This window comes from Sinohyriopsis cumingii, chromosome 7, assembly GCF_028554795.1.
Source record: "Sinohyriopsis cumingii isolate HCF-2022 chromosome 7, ASM2855479v2, whole genome shotgun sequence".
Taxonomy (NCBI): Eukaryota; Metazoa; Mollusca; class Bivalvia; order Unionida; family Unionidae; genus Sinohyriopsis; species Sinohyriopsis cumingii.
In genome coordinates, this window is record NC_142967.1 from 131,344,710 (window position 1) to 131,361,365 (window position 16,656).

The window sequence follows — 16,656 nt, forward strand, 5'->3', positions numbered from 1 at the left end:
CAGTGTAGACTGATCTACATTACCTGTAACTCAACAAATATCAAATGGAAACAAAGAACAAAAAAAGCCTTTGTATTCTCTATATATACAGACCAGTAATAATGGTAACAAAAGAAATTTTCACAGAGAAAATACATCCTGTGTTAATGAAAAGATGAAAACTTATGGAAAAGCTATATATTTTGTAATCTATACATTTTAAAATACAAAGAATAAATAAATTTCTCCCTTTGTGAGTAACTTTCAAACCCCAAAAAAGTGAGAAAATATGACAGAAAAGTTTGGAGGGTGAGATGGTGGAGGCATGTGTGTGTGTGTGTGTGTGTGTGTGTGATTTAGATTTTTAATGTAGCTTTAACAATTTTCCAGTCATACTGCTATGATGTCTGCAGTGTGGCAGTTTAAAGTGATGTCTAGCACTGGGGCATCATGCCGCAAACATGTAGCACGAGGTCCCATCCAGTCACATTATCCTGACACAAGGCCAACCAGTCCTAACACTAACCTTTTTAAATGCTGAGCGCCTGGCGAGGCAGCTGTTAATACCATTTTTAGAAGCTTTTGGTTTGACTCGGACGCGATTCGAACCCACGACCTCCTGCATCTGGAGCGGACACTCTAGCCAGTAGGCCACAGGAGCAATGAGATGGTGGAGGCATCTGGGGTTGAATGTATCCACTGCACAAGTCATGACAACCCATGAGCATGTTTGTTTGGGAGGGTTTCAGGATTCCTAAAATCAATATTTTGGAACCTGGCAGAGCATCCAAAATGCATGACACGTCCAGTACAAGACATACTGCATCTATCTAGAAGCCAATACCTACCTGTACAGTGTCAGTATTAATTAAAGTCCATTTAGCATAAATGGTGTAACCATTCCTCCAATTCCTGACCCATGAATCCCTTTAACAGTTTTGGCCAAAATGATAATCATAAGCACTAGTTTTACCTCATTATTTGTGTATTCTCCTTTACCATTCATCACCATTTTTCACCCATCATAATTTAACCAACTGGTCAAGAATCCACTACTTGCCATTAACTGAGAAAGAAAGACGACTAACTAAAAGTGTGACATCTCTACCACTAAGTTATCCGACAAAGTTTTGAGAATCCCCAATAAGTGAGAAACTATGAAAACTAATCATAAATAAAAGATATCCTGTCTACTTTCTAGTCCCTATAATGAAAATTCATAAATAAAAGAGATCCAGTATACTGACATACCCCTACAAAGGCCACCTTCCAGTCCCTATAGTGACAGATCATAAATAAAAGAGATCCAGTCTACTGATGCACCCCTACAAAGGCCACCTTCCAGTCCCAATAATCACTAATCATAAATACAAGAGATCCAGTCTACTGACATACCCCTATAAAGGCCACTTTCCAGTCCCTATAATGACTAATCATAAATAAAAGAGATCCAGCCTACTGATGCACCACTACAAAGGCCACCTTCCAGTCCCTATCATGACTAATCATAAATACAAGAGAATCCAGTCCACTGACTTACCCCTACAAAGGCCACCTTTCAGTCACTATAATGACTAATCATAAATAAAAGAGATCCAATCTACTGACATACCCCTAAAAAGGCCACTTTCTAGTCCCTATAATGACTAATCATAAATAAAAGATATCCAGTCTACTGACATCCCTACAAAGCCCACCTTCCAGTCCCTACGATGTCTAATCATAAATACAATAGATCCAGTCTACTGACATACCCTTACAAAGGTCACCTTCCAGTCCCTATAATGACTAGTCATAAACACAAGCGATCCAGTCTACTGACATACCCCTATAAAGGCCACTTTCCAGTCCTTATAATGACTAATCATAAATACAAGAGATACAGTCTACTGACATACCCCAACAAAGGCCATCCTCCCGTCCCTATAATGACTAATCATAAATACAAGAGGCTGATCCAGTCTACTGAAATACCCCTACAAAGGCCACTTTCAAGTCCTTATGATGACTAATCAAAAATACAAGAGATCCAGTCTACTGACATACCCTTACAAAGGCCATCTTCCAGTCCCTATAATGACTAATCATAAATACAAGAGATCCAGTCGACTGATACACCCCTACAAAGGCCACCTTCCAGTCCTTATAATGACTGGTCATAAATACAAGAGAACCAGTCTACTGACATACCCCTACAAAGGCCACTTTTGAGTCCCTATGATGACTAATCAAAAATACAAGAGATCCAGTCTACTGACATACCCCTACAAGGCCATCTTCCAGTCCCTTTAATGACTAACCATAAATACAAGAGATCCAGTCTACTGACATACCCCTACAAAGGCCACTTTCCCGTCACTATAATGACTAATCATAAATAAATGAGATCCAGTCTAATAACATACCCCTACAAAGCCCATCTTCCAGTCCCTATAATGACAAATCATAAATACAAGAGATCCAGCCTACTGACATAGCCCTACAAAGGCTTCTTTCCAGTCTCTATAATGACTAATCATAAATAAAAGAGATCCAGTCTATTGACATACCCTTACAAAGGCCATCTTCCAGTCCCTATAATGACTAATCATAAATACAAGAGATCCAGTCTACTGACATACCCCTATAAATGCCACTTTCCAGTCCTTATAATGACTAATCATAAATACAAGAGATCCAGTCTACTAATATACCCCTACAAAGGCCATCTTCCAGTCCCTATAATGACTAATCATAAATACAAGAGATCCAGCCTACTGACATACCCCGACAAAGGCCATCTTGCAGTCCCTATAATGACTATTCATAAATACAAGAGATCCAGTCTACTGACATACCCCTATAAAGGCCACTTTCCAGTCCTTATAATGACTTATCATAAATACAAGAGATCCAGTCTACTAATATACCCCTAAAAAGGCCATCTTCCAGTCCCTATAATGACTAATCATAAATACAAGAGATCCAGTCTACTGACATACTCCTACAAAGGCCACTTTTGAGTCCCTATGATGATTAATAAAAAATACAACAGATCCAGTCTACTGACATACCCCTATAAAGGCCATCTTCCAGTCCCTATAATGACTATTCATAAATACAAGAGATCCAGTCTAATGACATACTATTACAAAGGCTTCTTTCCAGTCCCTATAATGACTACTCATAAATACAAGAGATCCAGTCTACTAATATACCCCTACAAAGGCCATCTTCCAGTCCCTATAATGACTAATCATAAATACAAGAGATCCAGCCTACTGACATACCCCGACAAAGGCCATCTTGCAGTCCCTATAATGACTATTCATAAATACAAGAGATCCAGTCTACTGACATACCCCTATAAAGGCCACTTTCCAGTCCTTATAATGACTTATCATAAATACAAGAGATCCAGTCTACTAATATACCCCTAAAAAAGCCATCTTCCAGTCCCTATAATGACTAATCATAAATACAAGAGATCCAGTCTACTGACATACTCCTACAAAGACCACTTTTGAGTCCCTATGATGACTAATAAAAAATACAAGAGATCCTGTCTACTGACATACCCCTATAAAGGCCATCTTCCAGTCCCTATAATGACTAATCATAAATACAAGAGATCCAGTCTAATGACATACTATTACAAAGGCTTCTTTCCAGTCCCTATAATGACTACTCATAAATAAAAGAGATCCAGTCTACTGACATACCCCTACAAAGGCCACCTTACAGTCCCTATAATGACTAATCATAAATAAAAGAGATCCAGTCTACTGACATACCCTTATAAAGGCCATCGTCCAGTCCTTATAATGACTAATCATAAATACAAGAGATCCAGTCTACTGGCATACTCCAACACAGGCAACTTTCCAGTCCTTATAATAATTAATCATAAATACAAGAGATCCAATCTAATGACATACCCTTACAAAGGCTACCTTCCAGTCACTATAATGACTAATCATAAATAAAAGAGACTGATCCAGTCTACTGACATACCCCTATACAGGCCACTTTCCAGTCCTTATAATGACTAATCATAAATACAATAGATCCAGTCTACTGACATACCCCTACAAAGGCCATCTTCCAGTCCCTATAATGACTAATCATAATCTAATGACATACCCCTACAAAGGATTCTTTCCAGACTGTATAATGACTAATCATAAATAAAAGAGATCCAGTCTACTGACATACCCGTACAAAGTCCATCTTCCAGTCCTTATAATTTCTAATTATAAATACAAGAGATCCAGTCTACTGACATACACAGGTCCTACAAAGGCCAACGTCCAGTCCCTATAATGACTAATCATAAACAGAAGAGATCCAGTCTACTGACATACCCTTATAAAGGCCACTTTCTAGTCCTTATAATGACTAATCATAAATAAAAGAGATCCAGTCTACTGACATACCCCTACAAAGGCCACCTTCTAGTCCCTATAATGACTAATCAAAATACAAGAGATCCAGTCTACTGACATACCCCTACAAAGGCCACCTTCCAGTCCCTATAATGACTAATCATAAATAAAAGAGATCCAGTCTACTGACATACCCCTACAAAGGCCACCTTCTAGTCCCTATAATGACTAATCATAAATATAAGAGATCCAGTCTACTGACATACCCCTACAAAGGCCACTTTCCTGTCCCTATAATGATTAATCATAAATACAAGAGATCCAGTCTACTGACATACCCCTACAAAGGCCATCTTCCAGTCCTTATAATCACTAATCATAAATAAAAGAGATCCAGTCTACTGACATACCCCTACAAAGGCCACCTTCTAGTCCCTATAATGACTAATCATAAATATAAGAGATCCAGTCTACTGACATACCCCTACAAAGGCCACTTTCCTGTCCCTATAATGATTAATCATAAATACAAGAGATCCAGTCTACTGACATACCCCTACAAAGGCCATCTTCCAGTCCCTATAATGACTAATCATAATAAAAGAGTCTGATCCAGTCTACTGGCATACTCCAACACAGGCAATTTTCCAGTCCTTATAATGATTAATCATAAATACAAGAGATCCAGTCTACTGACATACCCCTATAAATGCCACTTTCCAGTCCTTATAATGACTAATCATAAATAAAAGTGACTGATCCAGTCTACTGACATACTCCTATACAGGCCACTTTCCAGTCCCAATAACGACTAATCATAAATACAAGAGATCCAGTCTACTGACATACCCTTACAAAGGCCATACCCTTACAAAGGCCACTTTCCAGTCCTTATAATGACTAATCATAAATAAAAGAGATCCAGTCTACGGACATAACCCTACAAAGGCCACTTTATAGTCTCTATAATGACTAATTATAAATACAATAGATCCAGTCTACTGACATACCCCTACAAAGGCCACCTTCCAGTCCCTATAATGACTAATCATAAATACAAGAGATCCAGTCTACTGACATACCCCTATAAAGGCCACTTTCCAGTCCTTATAATAACTAATCATAAATAAAAGAGATCCAGTCTACTGACATACCCCTATAAAGGCCATCTTCCAGTCCCTATAATCACTAATCATAAATACAAGAGGCTGATCCAGCCTACTGACATAGCCCTACAACAGCCACTTTTGAGTCCCTATGATGACTAATCAAAAATACAAGATATCCAGTCAACTGAAATCCCCCTACAAAGGCCATCTTCCAGTCCCTATAATGACTAATCATAAATACAAGAGATCCAGTCTATTGACATACCCCTACAAAGGCCATCTTCCAGTCCCTATAATGACTAATCATAAATACAAGAGATCCAGTCTACTGACATCCCCCTACAAAGGATTCTTTCCAGTCTGTATAATGACTAATCATAAATAAAAGAGATCCAGTCTACTGACATACCCCTACAAAGTCCTTCTTCCAGTCCTTATAATTTCTAATTATAAATACAAGAGATCCAGTCTACTGACATACACAGGCCCTACAAAGGCCATCATCCAGTCCCTATAATGACTAATCATAAACAGAAGAGATCCAGTCTACTGACATACCCCTATAAAGGCCACTTTCTAGTCCTTATAATCACTAATCATAAATAAAAGAGATCCAGTCTACTGACATACCCCTACAAATGCCATCTTCCAGTCCCTATAATGACTAATCATAAATAGGAGAGATCCAGCCTATTGACATACCCCTATAAATGCCACTTTCTAGTCCTTATAATGACTAATCATAAATACAAGAGATCCAGTCTAGTGACAAACCCCTACAAAGGCCACTTTCCCATCTGACTAATCATAAATACAAGAGATCCAGTCTACAGACATACCCCTACAAAGGCCACTTTCCCATCTGACTAATCATAAATACAAGAGATCCAGTCTACTGACATACCCCTACAAAGGCCACCTTCTAGTCCCCATAATGACTAATCATAAATATAAGAGATCCAGTCTACTGACATACCCCTACAAAGGCCACTTTCCAGTCCTTATAATGACTAATCATAAATACAAGAGATCCAGTCTACAGACATACCCCTACAAAGGCCATCTTCCAGTCCCTATAATGACTAATCATAAATAGAAGAGATCCAGTCTATTGACATACCCCTATAAATGCCACTTTCTAGTCCTTATAATGACTAATCATAAATACAAGAGATCCAGTCTAGTGACAAACCCCTACAAAGGCCACTTTCCCATCTGACTAATCATAAATACAAGAGATCCAGTCTACAGACATACCCTTACAAAGGCCACCTTCCAGTCCCTATAAGGACTAATCAGGTCCAGTCTACTGACATACCCCTACAAAGGCCACCTTCTAGTCCCTATAATGACTAATCATAAATACAAGAGATCCAGTCTACTGATGCACCCCTACAAAGGTCACTTTCCAGTCCTAATAGTGACTAATCATAAATACAAGAGATCCAGTCTACAGACATACCCCTACACAGGCCATCTTCCAGTCCCTATAATGACTAATCATAAATACAAGAGATCCAGTCTACTGACATACCCCTATAAATGTCACTTTCTAGTCCTTATAATGACTAATCATAAATACAAGAGATCCAGCCTACTGACATACCCCTACAAAGGCCACATTCCAGTCCCTTTAATGACTTATCATAAATACAAGAGATCCAGTCTATTGACATACCCCTACAAAGGCCACCTTCTAGTCCGTATAATGACTAATCATAAATACAAGAGATCCAGTCTACTGACATACCCCTATAAAGGCCACTTTCCAGTCCCTATAATGACAAATCATAAATACAAGAGATCCAGTCTACAGACATACCCCTACAAAGGCCATCTTCCAGTCGCTATAATGACTAATCATAAATAAAAGAGATCCAGTCTACTGACATACCCCTACAAAGACCATCTTCCAGTCCCATAATGCCTAATCATAAATTAAAGAGATCCAGTCTACTGACATACCCTATAAAGGCCATCTTCCAGTCCCATAATGACTAATCATAAATAAAAGAGATCCAGTCTACTGACATACCCTATAAAGGCCATCTTCCAGTCCCATAATGACTAATCATAAATAAAAGAGATCCAGTCTACTGACATACCCCTATAAAGGCCATCTTCCAGTCCCATAATGACTAATCATAAATAAAAGAGATCCAGTCTACTTACATACCCTATAAAGGCCATCTTCCAGTCCCATAATAACTAATCATAAATAAAAGAGATCCAGTCTATTGACGTACCCCTATAAAGGCCATCTTCCAGTCCCATAATGACTAATCATAAATAAAAGAGATCCAGTCTACTGACATACCCCTACAAAGGCCACCTTCCAGTCCCTATCAGCATAACAGCACTTCTTAACAGCTTCATTAAACAGGGTGTAATTACAACGGGTGATGATTGCCAACTGTCCGACTTGCTCTCCAAGTACTGTGCCTGTCAATGAGAAAGAAAACCAAACATTTTTACTTCCACATAAATGACAGAAAATATAGAGAGATCACTAATTATTACAAACTTCAATTAATCTATACAGCATGTATAATGAACACTCAAATTAGACCCAAAAGCACATTCTTCAAATCATTAATTTTAATGGGGATCTATTTTTCAAATATTTTATCTAGAAAAGAAATTAACATTTTAATGGACATTTATATCCATGGATATGATTTCAACAGAAATGATATTAATGGGCAAGATATTCTGTGTTGTGTACTTCAATGTCAAATATGGAGAAATTTTCAATCAGCAAATTTGTATTTCTTTATGAAGACAAAATGTTCAAGTTAAAAAGCTGCATTACTTCCCTGAATTGGACTTGGTTTGGTGTTTTCATTCAGAAACAAGGTCAACATGCATTATTGCTATAAACATGTACATAACCAAGTATCAATTCCTAGTGAAAATAATGGGGTTCTTTTTGTTTGAATTTGTGATAAAACAAAAAGTTACTTGAAGGAATTGATGAAAAAAATTCTAAGAATCAAAGTCAATACCATATCTTCCTTTAAATTGCAGAGTGTCGAAACCATCACATGGCTATATTTGATTTAAAATTAGCACGATTTCATTAAGGCTCAAGAATACATCATAAGTACATGATATCACAATCCATTCAGGAGTAGTGTTAACAAGATCTGAAGCTGGCAATTATGGTGGCCATGTTGCATTCAAGACCGGCACCATTTCCACTCAGGATCAACTAAATATCTTAAGAACTCTTTTGGTAATAATCTCATGTCAATATAATCATCTATTAAGGAGTAGAAATAATAGTATTCTTAAGATGGCTACAACCATATTGGATGTAAGATTGGTATCACTTTCATTAGCATGGACCAGGCAACACAGTAAGTCTTCTGGTGAATACCTCATGTCAATTAAGAAGGACCTGTTATGAACAACCTTTACTATGAGCGACCACCTGTCATTTCCGACCACAACTGTAATGCATGGATCGATTTTATTATATAAATGCTCTGTCGTGAGCGACCACCTGATGAACACAACCAACAACCACAATGTCTTGGCAAAATATGCAATTCAACACTGCTTTGAACAACTGCATCAAAAAAACGGAGATAAACTCCACCAACCTTTATTTAATTCCTTAACAATGACAGCTTATACCGTTCTATAAAACAAAATAAATAAGCTGGCTACCAATATCTGAAATCGTAAACCAGACTAAACTACATGTAAATTTATTCCAGTGCTTAGCCCGGTTCCCGTCCTTATCAAAGCAACTTGCCATATGCATGAGTAGGACCCAGTATCAAGATCTATAAACAACCGTATCATGAGAACTGAGAAAGACACCACTGACCTTTATGTAATCATTTGTAACAATGATCGCGTGAACTGTAAAGATTGTTTTGATCAAAACAAACATAAAAATAACCAACAAAAGAAATATAAAAAAATAAGTCTGGCTACCGATTTGTATATAGTGACAGATGGTACAGTCCATAAACTAGGCCAATGTACATGTCACAGATTGCCACTGTAGTGCCGAAATTAAGGTAGTGGTCATGTATATTGCTTTGTCATTAGAGTTAATCAATATCGCCTGGAGGTGAATAAGGTCTTTGTTTATTAAACCAGCGAATGAGAATCATTTGAGGGATTCAATTGATAGTGTTAAAGGCTTGTGATGTTGTTTTTTTTCTTCTGTTTGTTTACCTTAATGTTACAGTGATAACATCCTAATCACCAAGCTGTCGTCTATTCAAGCTGGTGTGACTGGGTTACACCCATTGTTTATAGAGTTAAACCCTGTATGTCTTCTTTGAATAAAAACGTTGACATTTGTCTCTGAGTAAATGATTCTGTTTCTGGATGAGATAACTGTTTCTTTTTATTTCACTAAATGTTAGATATGCAATGCACATGTCTAGATTTTTGATATTTTCCCACAGTCCAGTCAAGACCGTCTATACAGTCAATATTAAAAATGAGCACTAATAATGTTAACCCCTGGTATCTTAATAACAATGGAAGAACCTCCAACTAAAAAGAGACAAAATTTAACACTGGAGAAAATAATTATTGTAACTGAAAGAAGTAAAAACGAGAAGACCACTCACAAAATAGCAGTTTAAATGTTGGTAAAACAAATTTTGTGTGTGATAAAGGAAAAGGTGTAAATCTGAAATGATTTCATATGCAAATACATGTACATGTGATTTACAAATGTAAATGTGATTTCATATTTAATGATAGAAGTATATCTTTATTACTATATAATTTTGTTTTCAGATGAATGCATACAATATTTTGGCAATAACTATTAACAAAGAATATAATATATGAACAGTGATTGTGGTTATTTTTCTTTCAATTGTTCTGAAAATGATCTTTTTGTACAAACCTGTTATGAGAGACTATTTTTTGTTGGCAGAAGGGCGGTCCCTCATTACAGGTTTTACTGGTGACCCAACATAAGTGCAGTCAAAAGCATGCAGCAACAAATGCCCACAGACATAAGCGTGCCTAAGAACATGTGAACAAATGTTCTTACAATATAATGCATTAAATAAATAAAAAATAAATTTGCTTTAAAAAATGTTGGTTTATTTACTAAAATGTTTATTACTCTATACATGGCAGGCGCCCTATACACACTTGTTGTAAAATGTTAACAAACCTATTACTGACTTATTAAAATATTGAGAAAAAAAGGAGAATATTGTGCCAAACTAGCCTGATTTATGCATAAATTGTAAGTAGAAATGTTAGATCTTAATGTTATGAGCTATTTCTCGCAAGTAATCTTCTAACGGTACTGTTGAGACAAAAGCCTGGAGACAGCGATTAAGACGAATGTTCTTTGATTTAGATGCTTCTGATTGTCTGATGCCCGAATGAAATCACTCAAATTTCAATTTGTAGTGATCTTTTCTTTATGAAAGTGTTTGATCAGCTTGAATACTGATGGATGATGACAATCTACCATCTGTTGAAATGAATGATATATTCTCAACCTCATCTTTGTAATCATGCGCACTTTTGTCTTGCACGTATTTGTCAGGTTGTTTATCATTGCATGCAGTTGTCAGTATGCTTATGTCGGTGCGATTTTGTCTTGTGCGCTTTTGGTATGGCAAACTTTCTCTTCAGGAGTAGTTTTAACAAGAGTTTCAAGTTGGCTGTAACAAGATAACCAGGTGGGATTTTCAGATTCACAACAGAACACTTTTGACGATGATATAAATACAATGTTTAATAATGGATGACTTGCATGAGCAATTAATTATGAATGTGTGTGTATATATAATCCAAATATTGGATTTAATTAACATAAGAACATACAGACTTAATAATGAAAAATACAAATAAATTAATTTAGCAAATACAAAGACAAGGGGTGAATGGTTCACAACAATTTGACAATGAAACAATGTATATAGTTTACTCAGGTAGTAAACAATGTAAAATTTTACTCATGTGGTAAAATGCAATCATTCAGGTAGCGAGATTATGGTGATAAAAAAAAGAGGGACAGATATACAACTTATGTTTACAGCCTCGAAAGATACACTGGGTTTTACGAACCCAAAAGTTAGCCTATGGCTAACAAATTACATGTATGGAGATACACTTCGTCATCAGTACAATGTTTCAGCTCCACAGCTGCTACAGACTCTGGACACTCGGAACACTTCGAAACACTCCGAACATTAGACCCTCAGGACACTCTGGACATTAGACACTCTAGACACAGGACATTATACCATCCGGACACCCCGGACATTAGACACTCCAGACACTGGACATTAGACAGTTGTAAATATATCCAATACCATGTACTATATATGACACGGGCATAATAACAAAATGACGTTATACACCATAAGTTTTATAGATTCCATTATCAGCATAAAAAACACAAAATGACAGGTTCAAAAATAAACCTAACCCTGCTCAGTAAGAATCCTACTATGTTAAACAGTTCTTAAAAAAATGTAGCTTTACATTACTAATATAAATCCCTTGCTAAATCGCAAACAAGAATAGAAATACATGCATTATACTGCGTAAACCAAAGCTACATAGCAAACATACAAAAATAAACATGGAAATACAGTAGTTATAACTTATATACTAGAAATTAATAAACTTACATACCTATACAGCTGAAGATGTGCAAGTCCTTGAAGCAGACTGCCGGCTGACAAGACTTATCCGTATTGTAAAGAAATGTACATATGGTGAGGTATTTATACACAGTCTGTGCATTGTAGGCATTCAGTTCGTCCCATTGAGAGCACTTCGCACATGCGGCATGGGATGAACTGAACTCACTATTTCGAAATATGACACAATATGCATAAATCACCCTCGGGTATCGTTGTACACAAAATGCAAAACCCGAGTACATGTATTCATTAAATAAAACAGTTTAATTCCATGACATTGACTACCATGATAGAAACACTAGATGTGATAGAGACATTATTTTCATTTATGACCAACTTAACATCATGATTAGTCTTTGGTGAAAACACCATTTATATGTAATCATCCACTGAAGGAAAAGCAAAATTAAATTTTGTAAGATATCAGCAAAACTTTCATTTAGGACCAAATATACATCATAAAAATATGAGTGAAAACCACAAGTCAATATGATCATTATTTCTGGAGGATTAGTAATAACAAGAGTTTCAAAAGAGCAGCCTTGATAGCAATATTGGATGTCAAATCGGCACCATTATCCTTTAGAACCAACACGGCATCATGAGTCTTCTGATGAAAACCCCAAGCAAATATGACCATCTGTTTAAAGTAGCAATAAAAAGAATTTCAGATTACCACCATGGCAACCAAATTGGAAGTGAGATTGGCACATTTTTCATTTAACAACTAAAAGGACATCACAAGTCTTTAATGAAAACCCCATGTGGGCCATAATGGACATCTGAGGAACACCACCTTCATTCAGGACCAACCAGACCTTTTGACAAATGCATCTGTAAACTCAGGAGTAGCAGTGATAACTAACTGTATAAATAGGTGCAGAAACCAGATAGTGGATACCAGACGCTGGATAAAAGTTCATTGCATAAGCTCTACTGGTTGGTGACCAGTAGATTTTTAAAAAATAAAAGAAGACAACTGCTTTCTTTCCTGAAAAATATTTTAGGAAGAAAGGTATGGTCAAATTATGACAGCGAGATTTAGAAAACAATTTTTTCTAGGAAAATATGTCTTCAAGAATACTTACCGAATCATAATGCCTTTGAAGAACTACTATTACCTCTCAAATCCAGCCCTCCCAAATAACATATTAAGCTAAAATAAGCTAAAAGTTAATTGCCAATTTAGGTGGCGGTCGGGCAGAGTGATCTCCCTTCAATAAAGGGATTTTGACCAAATCCCATGAATATCTCAGTTACTACTGGAGTGTAAGGCACACCCTCTACATGGATGTAACTGCTAGCAGGCTGGGAGGGTGTATGTGTATTATGATGGGTAAGTATTCACAAAGAAACATATTTTACCATTAAATATGTTATTCAATCATAATACCTTAGTAGAATAATTGCAGGAGAGAGATACATCCCCTTACCCTAGAGAGATCATCTGCAGTCACCTAAGGTATGTGAGATAATTTCTAGATAAACCAACTGGAAAAGACTCCCATCTTTTAAGAAGCAAATTCAAAAGGGAAAAATTTCCATCCCACAAATCCAACAGAAGTGATGAAGCCATGTCTGTATGAAGATGACAATTGATCTGGAAGGGTAACCTTTGTGCCATGGGTAAAGGTTCCCCCAGATCACCTTTTATGAAGAGAGATCTCTGATAAGAACTGGAGAAGTGAACTTGGATCTTCATGACATAGCATAGATAAAGATAGAGAACAGTTTCACTCAAGCAACGATTGTCTGACTGTCCTAACTTCATAAGCCAATATGTGAAGCAAAGTCATGGTGTGGGTTGAGTCTGATATGCAAGACAGATAGTCCACTTTATTCAGGATAGATCATCCTTCCCTCTTTGAAGGTAAAATGAGGTGTGATCTCCATCTGTGCAATGGCTCAATATTCCTGAAATACCACTTCAGAGCTCACACTGGGTTCTGTCAATGACCTTGAGATGAAGTGTCCAGATTAGAACGAAATTATTAGCAATATCTAAAGCTCATGAATGGAAGCCTGTTCTTGGTAATGAAAGCAGGGGGCTTCATGAGCAATACTGATCATGGCAGAACTGCAAGGAGATGGATCCACCATAAGAAATGCTGATTTTGCCTGCCGACTGCCAAAGAAGCAGAACTAATAAGAAGCTCTTGACAGAATTTCAAATGGTATCTTGTTCCAACAGGTTAATACCCATGATAACTTCCACTTGGGCAGGGGCCCAATGTCACTGGCCAGGTGGAATCCAAAATAGAAAATCAGACAGGTCTTTGGTTTGTCTGAAAGCACACTATGCTAACTGTTTCTCATCAAAGAGCCATTGGAAGTTAGCTATTGATGTACAGATGCCTACATTTGTATAAAGTGTTCTTGTACATTCTGCTCAGATCATATTCCTTCATACACCTCTAAGGTGGATGGCCAGCTCACTTGAGGGATTCTCCACCAGTTGTGAGAACTGTTGGTTCTTAAGAGCATTTTTAATAAGATCCAGATGTTCAGGTTCAGTAATTCTGGGGTAGGGTGAAACACCTGCTATTATGGTTTCCTAATTCTAATGAGGGAATATCCCAATTCTGCTGATTCTTGTGCGATTGATGAAGTTGCTCCAATATTTCCCATTTGAGTTTTGCAATCAGGATGAGGAGACACTCAGATTGCCAATTCCTTTATCTCCTTCTGGATTAGAGGTGTTGAAGGAATGTATACATTCTACCATTCAAATCTACAGGAACAGCATTGATTACTCTGGCCTTTCATGTCCAGGACTGGTGGTGAGAAAAAGGTTAAGGTTTTGGCATTCCACCTTGTCACAAATAGGTCCATCATAAGTCGATGATATAGAGTGTCTATCGAGTGAAAACTGAGGGATGAAGAGACCATTCCATTTGTATTAGTCCCTTCTTGCAGAACCATGAGTCTGCCAATACACTGGCCAGCTAGGTAATGTCCAATTTATGCATGGGTTGTTGATGAGGACACCACTTTAAAACATGTCAAACAAAAATTAAAACGTCTGAGTACTTGTTCCACTTTTTAAGTGAAGATTGTTTATGAGGACACCACTTTAGAACATCCTAAACAAGAATACAAAGGTTGGAGTACTTGTTCTGCTTTGCTGTTTGAGATGAGCCACCATGGAGAAGTGATCAGACAGGAAGAGAACTCCATTTCTATCTAGGTTCTCCAGCCACCATGGAAAAACTCTCAAAATGGTTTCCATCTCAATGATATTTAAATAATTATTCTGAGAGGGCCACACTCCTATGGTGGCTTGAAATGGTAGGATATTTGCTCCCCCAGCCTTCTGTGTTCACACTGAGAGCTATTGTGACTGCTGGAGGTTGTGCTTGCAGAGGTATTGCTGACCCAAATCCAAATTGGTTTTCCTGATGCAACCTCATATTATTGTGGATTGTGAGCACTGGCCCAATGGTCACAGGATAGGCCCCCCTTGAACTATGTGATCATTATTGTGGGAGCCCAACAAGGTGACCAAAGGACAAAGACATCCGCTATCACAATGAGCAAAACTTGCATGAATTCAATTCTTGTTCCTTGTGAACACATTCTTTTTACTTGAACACTGATTCCAGACCTAGTCAACCAAATCCTGAAAGGACATGGGGTCAGAGATGTTCCTGCTGACAAGGAGATTACATAGTCTCTGCAATGAATGGCGTTAGTACCCACTGTTGCATTCCATTACAAACCCAAGAGCTTAACACAACTTATTAAATGCACTTAGATTAAGGACCAACTGACGGGTGCTGCATTGTAGCTGAAGAGCTCTGGCCAAAAGCTTAGCAGGGGCACTGAATGTGATACTGAGACCCCAGGAAACCAGTTGGATCTCCATGATGTCTTTCCCACTCAGCCAAGAAAGATCAGGATCTGTGATAAGGGTGGGAAGTGAGACTGAGATAAGGTGGTCACATTGAATGCTGGTGTTTACAATCAACCTCTTTCTGACTATACCACTTAGCTGTAGGAATGTTTCCCAGTGACATTCATACTAGGGACATCCCTGTGGCCTTGTTGGCTGCCTTGCAATCCCTCCACTATAACACAGACTAAAATGGATGGTGACATGTTGCAAATTCTGTCAACCTGATAATTAAAGAGAATAGATGATGAAGGCTATGAGCAGATCTTGGACCATGAATGGCCTGTAAGGTGGATGATGAGAGTATTGCATCTTTTTTCCACCTGCTTTAAGTTCATAGCTGCTATTATGACTATAGTATGTTGTGTTAGTGGACCACCCTATGAATATGTCCCCACTTATTCTGTTGACTAAACTCGTGGCGTGCCCTGAATTGATACTATGACTTATCTTAATTATATTGTGCTTATGTACCCTATGATCCTTTTTACATGGCATAATCCAGTCAAAATGGAAATTGGTCATCTGTGTGATGTTTGATCCCTGTCACTGGACTGAACATATGTGTGGGAGGATACTTTTGGCTGTTTGCTTAGCCCTTTCACTGACTGTTTATCAATAAATATGGAGGTGAACCTGAGGTGGTAAGGTATATAAGAATCACC

General features: G+C 37.5%; 1 protein-coding gene across 1 annotated transcript in view; it reads right to left on the minus strand.

Annotated features, from left to right (window-relative positions):
- The window catches only part of LOC149796135 (F-box DNA helicase 1-like), a 115,206-nt gene that overhangs the window by 40,304 nt on the left and 58,246 nt on the right, over positions 1-16,656 (minus strand). The window contains exon 12 of the mRNA XM_089966051.1: positions 7,770-7,894. Coding sequence (XP_089822177.1) covers positions 7,770-7,894 — 125 coding nt within the window. The remainder of the gene's footprint in view (positions 1-7,769; positions 7,895-16,656) is intronic.